At 48.6% G+C, this 20,530-nt stretch overlaps 1 protein-coding gene across 2 annotated transcripts in view; it reads right to left on the reverse strand.

Moving 5' to 3' along the window:
• Positions 1-20,530, reverse strand: part of TLK2 (tousled like kinase 2) — a 197,334-nt gene that overhangs the window by 123,218 nt on the left and 53,586 nt on the right. The window contains exons 4-6 of one of the 2 annotated variants that reach the window (XM_075350289.1): positions 15,605-15,674; positions 5,262-5,305; positions 4,500-4,601 (exon numbers count right to left, since the gene is read on the reverse strand). In XM_075350289.1, the coding sequence (XP_075206404.1) occupies positions 4,500-4,601; positions 5,262-5,305; positions 15,605-15,674 (216 nt within the window). Of the gene's footprint in view, positions 1-4,499; positions 4,602-5,261; positions 5,306-15,604; positions 15,678-20,530 lie in introns of both variants that reach the window. The other variant, XM_075350288.1, reaches the window with a different exon arrangement.

A 20,530-nucleotide genomic window follows, 5' to 3' on the forward strand; every position in this document is an offset into this window, starting at 1 on the left:
CACGAACTGAAGGTGTTCGTCCCCTATGGCGAAACGCAGGAAGCGCTGATGCTCTGGTGCAATCGGTACGTGGAGATAAGCATCTTTGATGTCGATTGATGCCAGGAAGTCTCCTTGGGACATTGAGGCGATGACGGAGCGGAGCGATTCCATCCGGAACCGCCTGGTTTTTACGTGTTTGTTGAGCAGTTTCAGGTCCAGAACAGGACGGAAGGATCCGTCCTTTTTCGGTACCACAAACAAGTTGGAGTAAAAACCGTGACCCTGTTGCTGACGAGGAACAGGGATGACCACTCCTTCCGCCTTCAGAGTGCACACCGCCTGAAGAAGAGCATCGGCTCTCTCGGGGGGCGGAGACGTCCTGAAAAAACGAGTCGGAGGACGAGAGCTGAACTCTATCCTGTAACCGTGGGATAGAATGTCTCTCACCCATCGGTCTTTTACCTGTGGCAGCCAGGTGTCGCAAAAGCGGGAAAGCCTGCCACCGACCGAGGATGCGGTGTGAGGAGGCCGAAAGTCATGAGGAGGCCGCCTTGGGAGCGGTTCCTCCGGCGGTCTTTTTAGGACGTGACTTAGACCGCCATGAATCGGAGTTCCTCTGATCCTTTTGAGGCCTTTTGGACGAGGAGAACTGAGACCTCCCCGCGGGCCGAAAGGACCGAAACCTCGATTGTACCTTACGTGGTTGAGGTCTGTTTGGTTTGGACTGGGGTAAGGATGAGTCCTTTCCCTTGGATTGTTTAATGATTTCGTCCAATCGTTCACCAAACAGGCGGTCGCCAGAAAATGGCAAACCGGTTAAGAACTTTTTGGAAGCGGAGTCTGCCTTCCATTCACGTAACCACATGGCCCTGCGGACTGCCACCGAATTGGCGGATGCTACCGCCGTACGGCTCGTAGAGTCCAGGACAGCATTAATGGCGTAGGACGCAAACGCCGACGCCTGAGAGGTTAAGGACACCACTTGCGGAGCAGATGTACGTGTGACTGCATTAATCTGCGCATGACAAGCTGAGATAGCTTGGAGTGCCCATACGGCTGCGAATGCTGGAGCAAAAGACGCGCCGATAGCTTCATAGATGGATTTCAACCACAGTTCCATCTGTCTGTCAGTGGCATCTTTGAGTGAAGCCCCATCTTCCACTGCAACTATGGATCTAGCCGCCAGTCTGGAGACAGGAGGATCCACCTTAGGACACGGAGCCCAGCCCTTGACAACGTCAGGGGGGAAGGGATAACGTGTATCCTTAAGGCGCTTGGAAAAACGCTTATCTGGACAAGCTCGGTGTTTCTGGACTGCCTCTCTGAAGTCAGAGTGATCCAGAAACATACTCAATGGACGCTTGGGAGACCTGAAACGCAATTTCTCCTGCTGAGAAGCTGACTCCTCAATTGTAGGAGCTGGTGGAGAAATATCCAACACCTGATTGATGGTTGCTATAAGGTCATTCACTATGGCGTCACCATCAGGTGTATCCAGGTTGAGCGCGGTCTCAGGGTCTGAATCCTGATCTGCTACCTCCGCATCATCATCCAGAGAGTCCTCTTGCTGAGACCCTGAACAATGTGATGAAGTCGAGGGAATTTCCCAGCGAGCCCGCTTAGGCGGCCTGGGACTGCGGTCCATGTCAGAGACCTCACCCTGGGACCCATGGTTCACCCCAGGAGCACTCTGCAGCTCCAAATGAGGGGGGCCTGGGGTCAATGATTGAACAGTGCCCGGGGCCTGAGTTACCGGTCTGGACTGTAAGGCTTCTAGTATCCTAGCAGACCATTTATCCATAGTCTCAGACAGTTTGTCAGCAAATACTGCAAACTCCGTCCCTGTCACCTGGACAGTGGTAGCAGGTGGTTCCACCTGGGCCACACGTAGCAGAGGCTCCGGCTGAGTAAGTGCCACAGGGGCCGAGCATTGCACACAATGAGGGTCAGTGGAACCTGCCGGTAGTATGGCCGCACATGAGGTACAGGTTGCAAAGTAAGCCTGTGCTTTGGCACCCTTGCTATTTGCGGACGACATGCTGTTGTCTCCTCTGAGTACAATCCAGGAGGGTATATAGCCAAAAATCAACAGTGCGACCGTACAGTGTAGATGTATAGCATATAAGCATATATATATATATATAAACACTCCGGCACTCAGTGGGGCCAGCACCTCAGGTGCTGCTTACCGACCGCTCAAAGCGGTTGTGTGATCACCAGCTTCCCTGCCTGGGCCTCCCAGAGCTTTCTCTCCTCTCCAGCGTCAGAAGAGCTGACAGGAATGGCTGCCGGCGTTCTGTGGGGAGGAGGGGGCCGTGGGCGTGCCCTAGAAAGTGCGGGAATCTGGAGCCCCACTGAGCTGAATGAGGGGGGAGGAGGATACAGAGTATGCTCCAGCCCTCAGCGTTGACGTTCTGTGCAGCGTCACGCCCTTCCCCTGACTGACAGGCCTGGGGGCGGGAATATGCGCTACTAGGCCGCAAAAGCCGGGGACTAAAGTTATAAGCGTGGCCGGCATATAAGCGCGGCCGGCGCGGTAGTCCCCGGCGCACTAACACACCCAGCAGTGCTGCAGTGTATATGGTACCAGCGCTCCATGCGCGGTCCCCACAGGGACACAGAGTACCTCACAGCGCGGCCTGCGCGGCAGTCCCCGGTGCACTAACACACCCAGCAGTGCTGCAGTGTATATGGCACCAGCGCTCCATGCGCGGTCCCCACGGGGACAGAGTACCTCACAGTAGCAGGGCCTTGTCCCTGACGATACTCGGCTCCTGTTCAGCAGATTCCCCAGGGGCTGCGGAGGGAGCACGGCCTCAGTGCCTGGAGACCGATTAGGATCCCACTTCACTCAGAGCCCATTAAGGGATGGGGAAGGAAAACAGCATGTGGCTCCTGCCTATGTACCCGCAATGGGTACCTCAACCTTAACAGCACCGCCGACCAGAGTGGGGTGAGAAGGGAGCATGCTGGGGGCCCTATATGGGCCCTCTTTTCTTCCATCCGACATAGTCAGCAGCTGCTGCTGACTAAGATGTGGAGCTATGCGTGGATGTCAGCCTCCTTCGCACAAAGCATAAATACTGAGGAGCCCGTGATGCACGGGGGGTGTATAGGCAGAAGGGGAGGGGCTTTACACTTTTAAGTGTAATACTTTGTGTGGCCTCCGGAGGCAGAAGCTATACACCCAATTGTCTGGGTCTCCCAATGGAGCGACAAAGAAAGGTAAAATTCAGGAAATCCAGTCTGCTCTACTATAGAAAGTCAGCTCTGCCCTATCAGCGTGGAGTCTATCTGCTTCACAGTCAGCTCTTTAGGCCTAAGACACACGGCGAGAAAAACGGTGCGAATGGAGTGCGATAAAACTTCGCATTCCACTTGGACCAATATTATCCTGTGTGTCAGCGCACATTAGCTATTATTCTCTCAGCCCTAATCGGACCGAGCAAACAATCGCAGCATGCTGTGGGTGTAATGAGAGACTCTCTCAAATCCATTCAAGTGAATGGGGTGAGAGAAAAAAAAAAAAAAAAAAAAAACAAAAACACTGCATTCGCGGTACACCGGTGTACCACGCGTGCAGAGCGAGAATCACAATAGCTGGCTACGGAGGAGAGAGGGAGATAAATGTCTCCCTCCCCTCTGCAGCGCTGGCCCGCCCCCTGCAGCCGAGGTCCTCTCGCAAAGTCGGACCTCAGTCGCAGGGACACTTGGCTCTGCTGTACTGCCAGCGTGAGCAGAGTGTCATGCGAGGATCGCACTAGTGCCCCGTGTGGCCCTGGCCTTACTGCCTAAATGTGTGGACTGGTAATCAGTCAATCAGCAGGACAACGACAGTGACCAACCCCCTTTGCCAAAACAGCAGAAGAGAAGGAGCTGATCTGTTAAAAGAAGCCAAAAAATCACCTCACAAGCTGGGAGAGATCATTGCTGGCCAGAGCAAGCAGGTAGTTGGCATCTACCTGCCTGTAATTCTTAACCCCATATATAAAAACACACACACACACACACACAATCCCAAATCATCCCTTAAACCCCCTCCCCCCAGAAAAACAGAAGTCACATATAAAGCTTATCAACCTGCTGATTGTCCAACCCATGCAATGCAGTAAAGAAGAGTGTACGTATGAAGTGCATTTCACATCTAAAAACAATGTGATAATATAGACTCCGGCCACAAATCAGGTCAGAGCTGGTCCTGCTAAGTACAGTGGGAAACTGGGATTGGGAATGGTAAATTACAAAACACTAGATCATTGTTCTGGCAGATCAGCAGCTAATTTTCTTCTCCCCATTAAAAATTATATATACAACCAAGCATGCATTAACAGCATGGGATGAAAACCTGCTGGCTGAAAGAACATTTATCAGACTGCTACTCAGTATTAGCCAACTTTACATTATAATGGAGAAGCAAAATGCAAGAACTGACACTTGAGAACACATCTAACACCCCTCACCTGCCAAGTAAAAAAAAAAAAAAAAAAAAAAAGGGGGGGGGGGGGTAAAAGAGTTACCGGTAAGGGTAGTGGGTTTGATAAGGAATGTTGCGGTGAGGATCTGGCAACCGGTGGAACGCTTCTGCCTGGACTTGTCCCCGGACCACTTCCCCCAGCAAACTGCATTACAATAAGAAAAAATAAAAATAAATAAAATGCTTAAATTTTTTTTTTTTTTTTTTTTTTTAAATTAACAAAGCTACCGTATTTTTGGACTTTTTTTTTTTTTTTTTCTTTTAATTTTAATTTTGTTTCACTCACTGAGAGCAATCAATCATTTTTGGACTATAAGACGCACCAGACCTAGGTTTTAGAGGAGGAAAATAGGGGGAAAAAAAAACGTGGTGATGACGCACTGTCTCCTGAGACCCACCCCTCCGCCATTGCTCCACAGGCACAGCCAGGCACATCCAGACTGTAAGATGCACAGGCCCCCCACTTTCCTCCAAAAATTATTTGGGGAAAGTGCATCCTATAGTAGCAAAATTATGGTACTTCACATGGCCTCAAATTGCAATTTTTATTTATTTTTTTTTTTTTTTTTTAAACCTCCATAAGGAACATTAATTTTACAATGCCAGGATATATTTTCAATGGTTGAAAGGTAAAAGTTGTTATAAAGAAGGAAACATCCTAACGCCTTAAAAAGTATCGAATTGACTACAGCAGCAATCCCAGGTACAATTCCTTAATATACAGTTTGAGTGAATAAGCAGGAGAATAAATGCAAATTAGTGAGCACTCCAGAACAATAGGAGTAATGTGTGAAATGATTCTTACCTCAAAATAATCACTAATTTTATGTCCTCTAGGAGTGTTCTTCCCTAAAATAAATGAGAAAAATAAGGTTTAAAGACGAAAACAAGGTAGCATTTTCCACTCTGAAATATAGAAAGTAAGCCTGATTGTACCACCAGGCTCATCCATACCCAAAAGGAAACAATTAGAAAAACAACTAAAATCATTTTCATTTCAGATGTTATTCACAGAGGCTTCAGCCACAGATTCCAGCAATTCCTTGATACATTTTACTACATTTATTTTTCAACAAGATTAAATTAACTCAAAAAGAAAAAAAAACAAACAAACCGGAAAACCTTTTCTAAAACAACGATATGGCAAAGGTGTTCTGTACTGATGGGCGGATTCGCAAATAAACGAATTTAAAAAACAAAAACAAAAAAAAACAAACACCACAGTTCCAGTCCAGAATTGATCCTGGATATCTGGCCAAACACCGGTCCCCAAATAAGTCTACGGGGGCCAAAATACGGTGTTTTAAGATGGTGGTAGAAGGGATAGGGGGATTGGAGCAAGCACGCTATACTTACCGAGTCTCTGGCGCGGCTGTAACTGCTCCCGCTTTCACCTCCTGGAACCGCACATTATTGCTCATCCATATTCATTGCTCCCCCCCCACACCGTTAGTCCCCGCGTCTGATTGGTTGTAGTGACAGTGTTGGACTGCAACCAATCACAGGCGCTGCCTGCAGGTTAAAAAAAAAAAAATAAAAAAATAATATTTGAGTAGGGTCCCCCTATATTATGATACCCTGCACAGATAAAGCATACAGCCACAGGCTGCAGCCCCCAGCTGTGTGCTCACCTTTGCTGTGTATCAAAACAAGAGGAACTGCATGTGGCTTTTTTTTTTTTTTTTTTAATAATTTAAATAATTACCAAAAAAAAAAAAAAAAAGTGTGTTCTTTTCCCCTACCCCCCCAATTTTGATACCCAGCCATGATGATAAAGCCCGACAGCTGAGGGCTGGTATTCTCAGGCTGGGGAGACCAGTGTTTATTGGCCCCCCCAGCCTAAAAATAGCAGCCTGCAGCCACCCAATATTGTCGTATTCATTAGTTGCGACAATCCCAGAACTTTACCCGACTCTTCCAGATTGCCCTGGTGAGGTGGCAAATCAGGGTAATAAGGGGTTAACAACCCACAGCTGACACCAAGTCCTAAATTAGTAATGGGAGGCGTCTAGGAGACTTCCTCCATTACTAATCTAAGAGAAAAGAAATAAAACACAAACACCGATAAAATCTTTCATTTGAAATAAACTACTACTACAAAAAAAAAAAAAAAAGCCACCCTTTCACGAATTTATTAACCCCAAATACATCCAGGTCCAACATAATCCATACAAGGGCTCCACGATGATTTCAGCTCTACTACATTTGAAGGGCAGCCATAGAACATGACTGCACGCTGTGAGCTTCAGGTAGAGGCTGAGCAATGAGTGGTGACATCACTAAGGTGATATGCGGTCACTAGCTGGAAGTTCCCACAGTAGTCCACAGGTCATTGTAGGTAACCTGACCTCAGGTGACCTCAGTAAACGCACATCTACGTTTACAGACATGCATCTCCTGGCAGAAGAAGGGAATTTTGTTTACTTTACGTAAATTCCTTTTCTTCTAGCTCCTATTGGGAGACCCAGACAATTGGGTGTATAGCTTCTGCCTCCGGAGGCCACACAAAGTATTACACTGAAAAGTGTAACCCCTCCCCTCTACCTATACACCCTCCCGTGCATCACGGGCTCCTCAGTTTTGGTGCAAAAGCAGGAAGGAGGAAACTTATAAATTGGTTTAATGTAAATTCAATACGAAGGATGTTCGGAGAACTGAAAACCATGAAACAATTGAACATGAACAACATGTGTACACAAAAGAACAACTAGCCCGAAGGGAACAGGGGCGGGTGCTGGGTCTCCCAATAGGAGCTAGAAGAAAAGGAATTTACAGTAAGTAAACAAAATTCCCTTCTTCTTTGTCGCTCCATTGGGAGACCCAGACAATTGGGACGTCCAAAAGCATTCCCTGGGTGGGTAAAAGAATACCTCGATAACAAGAGCCGACACGACTCCCTCTTACAGGTGGGCCACCGCCGCCTGAAGGACTTGCCTACCTAGACTGGCATCTGCCGAAGCATAGGCATGCACTTGATAGTGCTTTGTGAAAGTGTGCATACTAGACCACGTAGCTGCCTGACACACTTGTAGAGCCGTTGCCTGGTGCCGCAATGCCCAGGACGCCCCCACGGCTCTGGTAGAATGGGCTTTCAGCCCCGAAGGAATCGGAAGCCCCGAAGAACGGTAAGCTTCAAGAATCGGTTCCTTGATCCACCGAGCCAAGGTTGACTTGGAAGCTTGCGAACCCTTACGCTGACCGGCCACAAGGACAAAGAGCGCATCTGAACGGCGCAGGGGCGCTGTGCGAGACACGTAGAATCGGAGTGCTCTCACTAGATCTAATGAGTGCAAATCCTTTTCAAAGCGGTGAATTGGATTAGGGCAAAATGAAGGTAAGGTGATATCCTGATTGAGATGAAAAGGCGATACCACCTTAGGGAGAAATTCCGGAACAGGACGGAGAACCACCTTATCCTGGTGAAAAACCAGGAAGGGGGCTTTGCATGACAGTGCTGCAAGCTCCGACACTCTACGGAGTGAAGTAACTGCTACTAGAAATGCCACTTTCTGCGAAAGACGTGATAAGGAGACATCCCGCAGCGGCTCAAAAGGCGGTTTCTGAAGAGCCGTTAGCACCCTGTTAAGGTCCCAGGGTTCAAGCGGGCGCTTGTAAGGTGGGACTATGTGGCAAACTCCCTGCAGGAACGTGCGGACCTGCGGAAGCTTGGCCAGGCATTTTGAAAGAATATTGAGAGTGCCGATACTTGCCCTTTGAGAGGCCTAAGTGACAACACCTTATCCAGTCCGGATTGAAGGAAGGAAAGAAAAGTGGGTAAGGCAAAAGGCCAAGGAGTAAAACCTTTATCAGAACACCAGGACAAGAAAATCCGCCAAGACCTGTAATAGATCTTGGCGGACGTCGGTTTCCTGGCCTGTCTCATAGTGGCAATGACATCCTGAGACAACCCTGAAGACGCTAGGAGCCAGGACTCAATGGCCACACAGTCAGGTTGAGGGCCGCAGAATTCAGATGGAAAAACGGCCCTTGCGACAGCAAGTCTTGGCGGTCTGGCAGCGCCCACGGCTGACCCACCGTGAGATGCCACAGATCCGGGTACCATGCTCGCCTCGGCCAGTCTTGAGCGACGAGAATGGCGCGACGGCAGTAGTCTTGCGTAGTACTCTGGGCAGCATTGCCAGAGGAGGAAATACATAAGGCAGTCGAAACTGCGACCAATCCTGAACTAATGCGTCCGCCGCCAGAGCTCTGTGATCTTGAGATCGTGTCATGAAGGCCGGGACCTTGTTGTTGTGCCGTGACGCCATGAGATCGACGTCCGGCGTTCCCCAGCGGCGACAGATCTCTCGAAACACTTCTGGGTGCAGGGACCATTCCCCCGCATCCATTCCCTGACGACTGAGAAAATCTGCTTCCCAGTTTTCTACGCACGGTATGTGAACTGCAGAGATGGTGGATGCTGTGGCTTCCACCCACTGCAGAATTCGCCGGACTTCTTGGAAGGCTTGACGACTCCTCGTGCCGCCTTGGTGGTTGATGTATGCGACGGCAGTGGCGTTGTCCGACTGGATACGGATCTGCCTGCCCTCCAGCAACTGCTGAAAGGCCAATAGGGCTAGATACACTGCCCTTATCTCCAGGACATTGATCTGAAGGGAAGACTCTATCGGAGTCCAGGTTCCCTGAGCCCTGTGATGGAGGAACACCGCTCCCCACCCTGACAGGCTCGCGTCCGTGGTGACCACAGCCCAGGTTGGGGGCAGGAAGGATTTTCCCTGTGATAGAGAAGTGGGAAGAAGCCACCACTGAAGAGACGTCTTTGTTGCAAGGGAAAGAGAGACGTTCCTGTCGAGAGAGTTCGACCTCCTGTCCCATTTGTGGAGAATGTCCCACTGGAGCGGGCGCAGATGGAATTGCGCGAAAGGCACTGCTTCCATCGCTGCCACCATCATCCCCAGGAAGTGCATGAGGCGTCTCAAGGGGTGTGACTGAGTCTGAATCAGAGATTGCACCCCTGCCTGCAGTGACAGCTGTTTGTCTAGTGGTAGCTTGACTACCGCTGACTGTGTATGAAACTCCATCCCTAGATAAGTCAGAGATTGGGTCGGTGCCAACTTGGATTTTGGGAAGTTGATGAGCCACCCGAACTGCTGGACGGTAAGGCTGTGTTGACACGCCGCCCGAGAAGGTGCCCTGACTAGGAGATCGTCTAAGTAGGGAATCACCGAGTGCCCCTGAGAATGCAGGACCGCCACAACGGATGCCATGACTTTGGTGAAAACCCGTGGGGCTGTCGCCAGGCCGAAGGGCAATGCCACGAACTGAAGGTGTTCGTCCCCGATGGCGAAACGCAAAAAGCGTTGATGTTCTGGTGCGATCGGCACATGGAGATAAGCATCCTTGATGTCGATCGATGCGAGGAAGTCTCCTTGTGACATCGAGGCGATGACCGAGCGGAGAGATTCCATCCGGAATCGTCTGGTGCTCACGTGTTTGTTGAGCAATTTGAGGTCCAGAACGGGACGGAATGATCCGTCTTTCTTTGGCACCACGAATAAGTTGGAGTAAAAACCGCGACCCTGTTCCTGAGTGGGAACGGGGGTCACAACTCCTTTTTTCAGAGCGTCCACTGCTTGAAAAAGTGCGTCTGCCCGCGCGGGGGGCGGGGAGGTTCTGAAGAAACGAGTCGGAGGACGAGAGCTGAACTCTATCCTGTAACCGTGAGACAGGATGTCTCTCACCCATCGGTCTTGAACATGTGGCCACCAGGCGTCGCGAAAGCGGGAGAGCCTGCCACCGACCGAGGATGCGGTTCGGGGATGCCGTGAGTCATGAGGAGGCCGCCTTGGGGGCAGTGCCTCCGGCGGTCTTTTGGGGGCGTGACTTAGACCGCCACGCATAGGAGTTCCTCTGGCCTTTGTCCTGTCTATTGGACGAAGAGGACTGTGGCTTGGCGGAGGAACGAAAGGACCGAAATCTCGATTGTATTTTTCGTTGCTGAGGTCTCTTGGGTTTGGACTGGGGTAAGGAGGAGTCCTTTCCCTTGGATTCCTTAATTTCATCCAATCGTTCGCCAAACAATCTCTCGCCAGAAAACGGCAAACCGGTTAAGAACCTCTTGGAAGCCGAGTCTGCCTTCCATTCGCGTAGCCACATGGCCCTGCGGACTGCCACAGAATTAGCGGATGCCACCGCTCTACGGCTAGCAGAGTCTAGGACTGCGTTCATGGCGTAGGAAGAAAACGCCGACGCCTGAGAGGTTAAAGATGCAACCTGCGGGGCAGACGTACGTGTGACCGCATTAACCTCAGCCAGACAAGCTGAGATAGCTTGGAGTGCCCACACGGCTGCAAAAGCCGGGGCAAAAGACGCTCCTGTGGCCTCATAGATGGATTTCACCAGGAGTTCCATCTGCCTGTCAGTGGCATCTTTTAGTGATGAGCCATCTGCAACCGAAACCACAGATCTAGCCGCCAATCTGGAGACTGGGGGATCCACCTTGGGACATTGAGCCCAACCCTTAACTACGTCAGCGGGGAAGGGATAACGTGTGTCAATAAGGCGCTTAGTAAAGCGCTTGTCCGGAACCGCTCTGGGCTTCTGGATGGCATCCCTGAAGTTAGAGTGATCAAAAAATGCACTCCGTGTACGTTTGGGAAACCGAAACTGGTGTTTCTCCTGCTGAGAGGCCGACTCCTCTATCGGTGGAGGCGGGGGAGATAGATCCAACACCTGATTGATGGACGAGATAAGATCATTTACTTCAGGTGTATCAAGATTGAGGGCAACATCAGGGTCCGAGCCCTGAGCTGCAACCTCCGCCTCGTCCTCCAGAGAGTCCTCAAGCTGGGAACCCGAGCAGCGTGAGGAAGTCGGGGAAGATTCCAAGCGAGCTCGCTTAGCTGGTCTGGGACTGTGGTCCGTGGAGGAGTCCTCCACGTGAGACCTAGGGCCCACCCCGGCCGGGGTGGACCGAGAGGGAGGCGCCGATCTAACAGGTTCCGGGGCCTGTGTAAGGACCGGTCTGGACTGCAGGGCTTCCAGCAACTTGGCAGACCATTTGTCCATAGACTGAGCCATGGATTGTGAGAGTGACTCAGAGCTTTTCAGCAAAAACTGCAAACTCTGTCGCTGCCACCTGGACAGTGGAAGCAGGAGGGTCTGCCTGAGCCGAGGGGCCCACTAGTGACCGAGGCTCCGGCTGAGCAAGCGTAACAGGGGCCGAGCATTGCTCACAGTGAGGGTAGGTGGAACCCGCAGATAACAGCCCTACAAGAGGTACATGTCGCAAAAAAAACCCTGTGCTTTAGTGCCCTTGCTCCTTGTGGACGACATGCTGTTGTGTCCTAGGAGCGTGATCACTGAGGGTATATAGAAAAAAGGGTATACAGCCCGGCCGAACAGAAATAAGTATATATATATATACGTATCTATACCGGCACCCAGGGGGACCAACACCGAGTGACCGGTGCGGCTTACCGACCGCTAAAAAGCGGGGTGTGTGTGCTCCAGATTCCCTGCCTTGGTCTCCCAGAGCTGCAGAGCTGTTCTCTGTCCGAAAAATGGCTGCCGGAGCTCTCAGGGGAGGAGTGAAGCCGTGGGCGGCGTTAGGAAGAGTGCGGGAATCTGGGGTCCCCACAGTGATCAGTGAGGGGGGAGGGAGCATACAGGATGCCCCGGCCCTCACATCCGACGTCAGGTCGGCTGTCCCGCCCCTATCTCTGATAGACAGGCCCAGGGGCGGGAGTTTTGCCACTAGGCCGCGATGAAGCCGGGGACTAAATTTAATACCGCGGCCGACAAGCAGGCGCGGTCGGCGCGGTAGTCCCCGGTCTTCACAATTCAGCAGCCAGTTGCGGCGTCCGGGAACCAGGCGCTCCATACACAGTCCCCATGGGGACACAGAGTACCTTGTAGATGCAGGGCCCTGTCCCTGAGGATAGATAAGCTCCTGTCCAGCAGATTCCCTCAGGGGCTGCGGAGGGAGCACGGTCCCAGAACCTGGATGACCGCTTCGGATCCCACTTCTACCAGAGCCCTAAGGGATGGAGAAGGAAAACACGGCATGAGGCTCCGGCCGTCGTACCCGCAATGGGTACCTCAACCTTAACAGCACCGCCGACTTAGTGGGGTGAGAAGGGAGCATGCCGGGGGCCCCGTGGGGGCCCTCTTTTCTTCCAACCGATACAATCAGCAGCTGCTGCTGACTAAAATGGAGATGTGTGAGTGGATGTGTGCCTCCTTCCACACAAAGCATAAAACTGAGGAGCCCGTGATGCACGGGAGGGTGTATAGGCAAAGGGGAGGGGTTACACTTTTGAGTGTAATACTTTGTGTGGCCTCCGGAGGCAGAAGCTATACACCCAATTGTCTGGGTCTCCCAATGGAGCGACAAAGAAAATCTATATATAGGAAGGAAAAAAACTGACTGGTTTTATCCGAGTCTTCTAATACAGGACCTTAGTTCTACTCAGAGCTGGTATAAAGAACCACTTACCACCTGGGCAGACTGTATAACTAGGAATGGACTATACTCCATTAGTGTGAAACTATGAAAGTCACTATTGTGGACATACTACGCAGTCTTCAATGGTGACCAGGGGACATCCTCTAGAGGAAAGAAGGTCTCTTCCAATCACAATGATTCTTCATATGAGAGGGGTGAGACCATGGGTTTCATCTTGTGAGAGAAGTGAGCCTATGAGGACTATGGAGCTCTTTGCCACCAGATGTTGCAATTTTTGATTCATGAGAAAACCTCAAAGGTTATTCACACTAGATACTGGTAATGGGACATTGGTTCAGAAACCTAGTCTGATTGCCATATGTGGAGTGAGAAAGGAATCCTTCCCCTTAATATGGGGCTATAACTATTATCGGCTTCATGGATCGATAGTATGTCACGTTATAGAATGAACTCTATAAACATCTCTCTTTAACCGTAACTTATAAACAAGAGGCCGGACTTAAGTAACTAAGCATAGCTGAATACTCCCGACTAGACAGAGTATGGACCATAGCTGAACTCCGACTTTTGTTCTGAAGCAGTAGTAAGGAGAATTACTAAGCCAACTCAAGTATGGCTGCTTATGAAGCTAAGTCAAGCCCTGGTCCAGAAGTACGAGGCACCTCTAACCGGAGTCAAGGCTAGAGAGCCATGCTACCCGGGGCTTGGGGGGTGGGGGCGCCAGGTACATACCTGGGTAGGGGGCACCGGGCACATACCGCGGGGGCCACAAGCCAGTGAGGCTGAGAGCAAGGGGTGCAAGGCCGGAGCAGCGAAGGCGTAACAGATTTACCCTTGAGAGTAAGGCTAGTTTCACACTTGCGCTATTTTGACGCAAACGGAATCCGTCACTAATGTAGTACAGTTCATTTATTTACAGTGGAAGCGCGTTACTATGGCGCGTGTGTGTGTCATGCAGTACCCGCTTGTGTCCACATGATGTCTACACTTCCTGGCAAAAAAAATCCAAAAAACAACGCATCACTACCACAAGCGACAGTAATGTGGTTTTTTTTGCCAGTAGCTGTAGATTGGGTGAAGGAAGACTATATAGAAATTTCAGCAAAAAAATCTGAAACAATTTGCAAAAAAAAAAAAAACCCCACACAGTTTTTTGACAGGATATGCAGGTCTGTGAACTCCGTGGGTTTACTGAGGTTAGGACCATGGGAACATCCAGCTGTGACCGCAAAAAACCTGAGTGACGTCACCGCTCATCGTGCGGGCTCAGTCTGCCTGAAACGCACAGTGGGTGGTCAGGTTCTATGGCTGGGTGCTGTGCCTTCCGTATGTATGTAGCAGAGCTGGAATCGTTGTGGGACCTCGTGTGGATTACGTCGGACCTGGGTGTTTTGTGGGTTAAAGAGAGTGGTTTGTTTTGTATTAAATTTCAAATAAAGGATTTTTTGTGTGTGTGCTTGTGTTTATTTCTTTTCACTTACAGATTAGTAATGGGGGGGTGGGTGTCTCACAGATGCCTACCATTACAAATCTGGGGCTTGGTGGCAGCTGTGGGCTTTTATTAACCCCTTATTAATCGGGATGAGTAGGCTAAAGTGCCGGGATTGTCACATTTAATGGATGAGACAAATCTGGGTGGCCGCAGGCTGCTATTTTTAGGCTGGGGGGGGGGGGGGGGCTCAATAAGCATTTGTCTCCTCCACAGCCTGAAAAAAAAAAAAAAAAAAAGCCCCGAGCGGTCTGCTTTATCTTGACTGGGTATCAAAATTGGGGAAGACCATACACCGTTCTTTTAAATTATTCAAGTAATTTAAAAAAAACGATCCATGCGGTTCCACTTATTTTAATACACAGGCACTTATTGCGCACGGCTGGAGGGATCAGCCTGTACCCGTATGCTAGATCTATGCTGGAAATCATAATACAGGGGGATTCAACGCCATTGTTGTTTTTTTTATTTATTTAGTTTTACACCACGATAAGGACCCACAGACAGGGTCTGTGATAGCAGGCAGCCAAACACACGGTCACACAGGCTGGGGGTGCTGTTTGACTGCAACCAGAGACGCCGGGACTGCAGGTGGGTGGGGGAAAACAGTGAATATGGATGAGCATTAATGAGCAGTCCCGAAAGTAGAATGAGCATCCCGGAAAGTTACAGCTGCACTGGAGACCCAGTAATTATAATGCGCTTGCTTGATTTTCTTTATTTTATTTTTTCATCTCCCTGAGTTGCCACATCCAGATCATTACCAGGAGATCCCTGAGAACTCCAGGCCCGATACTCGGGAACTTTTGAAACCACACAGATACAGACTTTTACTGTCCTGGTCCACCCATCACTAGTGTTCTGGTTTTACATTTGCAGAATCCATTCCTGTATTTGGACCATACTACACAGGATTCATATGGACAAAGCAAACGGCATAGTGATGAAGTCTACCCTCATCTGCACCCGTAAGCTGGCTTTGGATGAGCATATGCAAAATTGTCCATTTTTGGATATATATAATATAACAATTTAATATAAAGCAAAATACAGTTTCCCATGTTAAGAATTGTAATGGCTTCAGGAGAATCGCATGACATAGGGATAATAACTTGTACAGGATCTGTTGTTGTTCCAAATCTTCTGGCCATCATTTTCCAGTTCTCTTCGTTGCCTCAATATAGCATATCTGTGATTTATAGAAAAACAAGCTCAATGGCCAAAACATTACCTTGACTTGTTTCGTACGGTTCTGCTTTCCTCTTGCGGTTCCTCTGGTCATTCTGTTTTTTCTCTGGAGTCTGCTAAAGAGAGACCTTTTAGAATGACACAGAAATATGCAAGTCTGTCCTCTGCTATTTACAGTGAAATTCTGCACTCGTGTTCAGGGGTTCAAAAAGAGGACTGATAACGAACAAGGCATTCAAAGCAACTGCAAGCAATCCCAATGTTAAGAGCAAAGGGGTTGTCCACTGCTTGGCCAACCTCTTCTCGAGCACTGTATTCTCCCAGATGACAAAGTCCTACACTCCCCTCTGGTGTGGGTGCCATTCCAGCAGTGGGTCTCACGGAGACCACTGCAGCCAATCAGCAACCAATTCACTCTCACTAGCTTCAGACGAATCTGACATCAGGAAGAAGCAGACACTTTTTCTGGGTGTCCGTTTTGTGCAAAAGGAAGAGAGTTAAACAGTCGCCGATTGGATGCAAGGGACCGGCAACATAAAATCCTGCGAGCCTCGGGGGTCACTGATCCAGCGCCAGCACTGGAGGGGAGTACAGCTTCATATTTTACATGGGGGAATATAGTGATTGAGAAGGGGTTATTATATTCTTAGAAATGTTTTTGAGAAGAAAACTAAAAGACAACTCAAAAATCAGAAGGGTTTTGTTTTGTTTTTTTTTTAAACTTCTTCCTGACATCTACAATACATGAACAGAGTGGGCTGAGCCTGCCTCATTTCCTGCAGAAGATGACTGTGATGATGATGGCCGGATTCAAATGAGTGTATTTCATGTACACGGATCGCAATACCTGACCTGATCGCAAATCTCCTAGTCTGTGTGTCTATGAAGATGAAGTACTGGGAAAACCTCAGTCAGTCCGAGCACTGCGGTCCATATACGGATCACGAAATACGCCTGTGTGAACCCCGCCGCCCACAAATATCAGTTTCTAACAGCAAGTGGAGCTGAACTCAGTCCGCTGCAGTTAACTCCTTAGATGCCACGGTCCGTGTCTCACAGCGTTATTTAACCACTTTACGACCTAGGATGTAATGGTACATCCTAAATCATGAAGTGGTGATCAACGCTGGTTGTTCCGGTAAGCCAGCGGCAATCCCCACACATGTCAAAATGTGACAGCACAAATTAAAATCGCCGCAATGGGGAAATTGCCTTTCCCAGTCACCATTGGAGGCCCAATGACACGATCACGAGGAGCCAATGGTTATCATGGTGATGACTTCTGTTGCTATGACATAGTTCCTGTTACTACCGGCAGAGCAGCGGCTGTAACAATAAGCAGCATTTCTGCTGATCAGAGCTGTGCTGCTCTGATTAGCAGAAACGAATGAATGATCAGACTGCTGATCCTTATAGTCCCCTAAGGGGACTAGTAAAAGTTTAAAAAAAAAAAAAAAAATTAAAGTTCAAATGACCACCCCATTCCCCCCATTGAAAATTAAAGGGCAAAAAAAATAAATATACAAATATTTGGTATTGCTGCATTCAGAAATGCCCTATCAAAATATAAAATCAATTAATCTAATCGGTAAACTGTAGTGGCAAAAAAATTCCAAATGCCAAACTTAATTTTTTTGGTCGTTACAAATTTTGCCCTCAGACAGGACCATCTTTTCAATGTCTTGTGTAGGATCGGGATAGTACATGGAAGCACTTCCGTGTGCATCGGATCCTACAAAAAAAAACATATCGGATGCCGTACGTCCGTCCCGTTAATATGTAACATGTCCTATTCTGTTCCGTAATAACGGACCGTGGCTCAATACAAGTCAATGGGCCCGCAAAATCCCTGGAATCCGCACAAAAGCACTTCCGTGTGACCTCCAGGTGCCCGTGCAGTCTGTGTCCCGTTCCTTCGTCAGCCCCGCAGCTGCCCGCACTGCACCGTGTCAGCATATGCCCGCACTGCAGCGTGTCAGCATATGCCCGCACTGCAGCGTGTCAGCATATGCCCGCACTGCAGCGTGTCAGCATATGCCCGCACTGCAATGTGTCAGCATATGCCCGCACTGCGGTATCAGCAGCTTCTCACTCTGCAGTGCTGGCAGCTGAGGGGATGACGAGCACTGCTGTCAGAAGGTTAGATGAGATCATTACCTGCTGTAACGATCTCCTGCACTCCTGACATCAGCGCTGTCACTGTCTTCTATGCCCGCCGCGTTATCACGTCACGTCTCGCGGGCGGCCCGAGACTGTCACTAGCGGTGACGTCACGGGCTCCCGCGATTCTTCACTGTGAACGCGGCGGGCATAGAAGTCAGTGACAGTGCTGACGTCAGGAGAGCAGGAGATCGTCACAGCAGGTAATGAGCTCATCTAACCTCCTGATGGCAGCGCTCGTCATCCCCTGCAATAACCTGGGCTGACATATTGTTAGCTCAGGTCACTGCACTGGTCTCCCAGATAATGGGGATCATTCTGTTCTTCATTGACTGGGACATTGACCATGGTATGGATCGTCGTGGGACCCCCTTATTGGATTACGCCGGACCCGGATTTGATTGTTCTTTTCAATAAATTGGTGAAAGAGGGAATGTTTTGGGAGTATTTTTTCAAATAAAACTTTTTTTGTTGTCAATTTTTTTTTTATTACTAACTAGATTGGTGATGTCAGGTATCTGATAGACGCGTGACATCACTAACCCCAGGGCTTGATGCCAGGTGACATTACACATCTGCCATCAACCCCATATATTACCCCGTTTGCCACCGCACCAGGGCAACGGGATGAGTTGGGGCAAAGCACCAGGATTGGCACATCTAATGGATGCGCCACTTCTGGGGCGGCTGTAGCCTGCTATTTTTAGGCTGGGGAGTGTCCAATAACAGTGGACCTCCCTAGTCTGATAATACCAGACCACAGCTGTCCACTTTACCTAGGCTGGTGATCCAATTTGGGGGAACCCCGTGTTTTTTGTTTTAAATTATATATTTAATTTAAAATAACAGCGTAGGGTGCCCTCTGTTTTGGATTACCAGCAAGGTGAAGCTGCCAGCTGTGGTTTGCAGGCTGCAGTCGTCTGCTTTACCCTAGCTGGCTACAAAAGATAGGGGGGACCCCACGTCTTTTTTTTTTTTTTTTTTTTTTAAATTATTTATTTTTTGGCTAAATGCAAGGCTAAGCACCCTTTAGTGCCACATGAAAGTCACTAAAGGGTGCCAGCTTACAATATGCAGGGGTGTAGGACATTATATATGTCTCTCTCATCTATCTATCTCTCCATTCATTCATTCCTCTATCTCTGTCTCTATATCTATCTATCCATCTCTATATCTACTCATCTATTTATCTTTCCTGCTGCTTCCGGGTTTTTGCGGTCCGCAAAAAATACGGAAAGCACACGGATGACACGGACCGTATACGGAACAGAACGGATGTCACACGGATGCCACACAGATGCATCCATGAAAAAAAACGGACCATTTTTTGCGGACTGCAAAAACGGATCGGTCGTGTGAATGTAGCCTTATAGGTATATTTAAGTAAAATGTAAATTGTCTCCAAATTTCCAAGCAATACATTTTGTATTTATTTTCTAAAAATGAGAAATGGTCAAAATAACAGAAATGCATTGCTTTCAGACCTTAATGCAAAGAAAACAAGTTCACAATCATTTAGAAACAATACCAATAATGTTTTAACTCAGGAAGAGCTCAAATCAATATTTTGTGCAATAACCATAATTTTTAAATCACAGCTTTCATGCGTCTTGGCATGCTTTCCACCAGTCTTTCACACTGCTTTTGGGTGACCTTATGCCACTCCTGGTGCAAAAATGTAAGCAGTTCTTATTTGTTTGATGGCTTGTGACTATCTTCCTTTTGATTACATTCCAGAGGTTTTCAATGGGGTTGAGGTCTGGAGATTGGGCTGATAAGGCTTTGAAGTGGTAGTCGTTCATCCACACATTGATTGACCTAGCTGTGTGGCATGGCGCATTGTCCTGCTGGAAAAAAACAGTCCTCAGAGTTGGGGAACATTGCCTGAGCAGTAGGAAGCAATTGCTTTACCAGGATACCCTTATATGTGGCTTGATTCATACGTCCTTTGCAAAGTTTAATCTGCTCAATTTCTACAGTAAGGTAATCTTCTCTGATGAGTCTAATTTACAGCTTTGCCCAACACTTGGTCATCTAATGGTTAGACTGGGACCTGGAGAGGCGTACAAGCCACAGTATCTTGCACCCACTGTGAAACTTTGTGAAGGATCGGTGATGATCTGGGAATGCTTAAGCAAGGCTGGAATTGGGCAGATTAAAATTTGCGAAGGACATATGAATCAAGCCGCATACAAGGTTATCCTGGAAAAACAGTTGCTTCCTTCTGCTCAGGCAATGTTCGCCAACTCTGAGGACTGTTTTTTCCAGCAGGACAATGCCCCATGCCACACAGTTGGGTCAATCAATGTGTGGATGAAGGACCACCCCACCAAAACCCTGTCATGGCCAGCCCAATCTCCAGACCTGAACCCCATTGAAAACCTCTAGAATGTAATCAAGAGGAAGATGGATTGTCACAAGCCATCAAACAAAAGAACAACTGCTTACATTTTTGCGCCAGGAGTGGCATAAGGTCACCCAAAAGCAGTGTGAAAGACTGGTGGAAAGCATGCCAAAACGCATGAAAGCTGCAATTAAAAATCATGGTTATTGCACAAAATATTGATTTGAGCTCTTCCTGAGTTAAAACATTATTGGTATTGTTTCTAAATGATTATGAACTTTTCTTTCATTACTTGAGGTCTGAAAGTAATGCAATTTTTTGTTATTTTGACCATTTCTCATTTTAGAAAATACATACAAAATGTATTGTTTGGAAATTCGGAGACATGTGGTCAGTAGTTTATAGAATAAAAGAACAAGTTACATTTTACTCAAAAATATTCCTTTAAAGAGAAATAGCAGAAAA

This window comes from Anomaloglossus baeobatrachus, chromosome 5 (genome assembly GCF_048569485.1).
Source record: "Anomaloglossus baeobatrachus isolate aAnoBae1 chromosome 5, aAnoBae1.hap1, whole genome shotgun sequence".
Lineage (NCBI taxonomy): Eukaryota > Metazoa > Chordata > Amphibia > Anura > Aromobatidae > Anomaloglossus > Anomaloglossus baeobatrachus.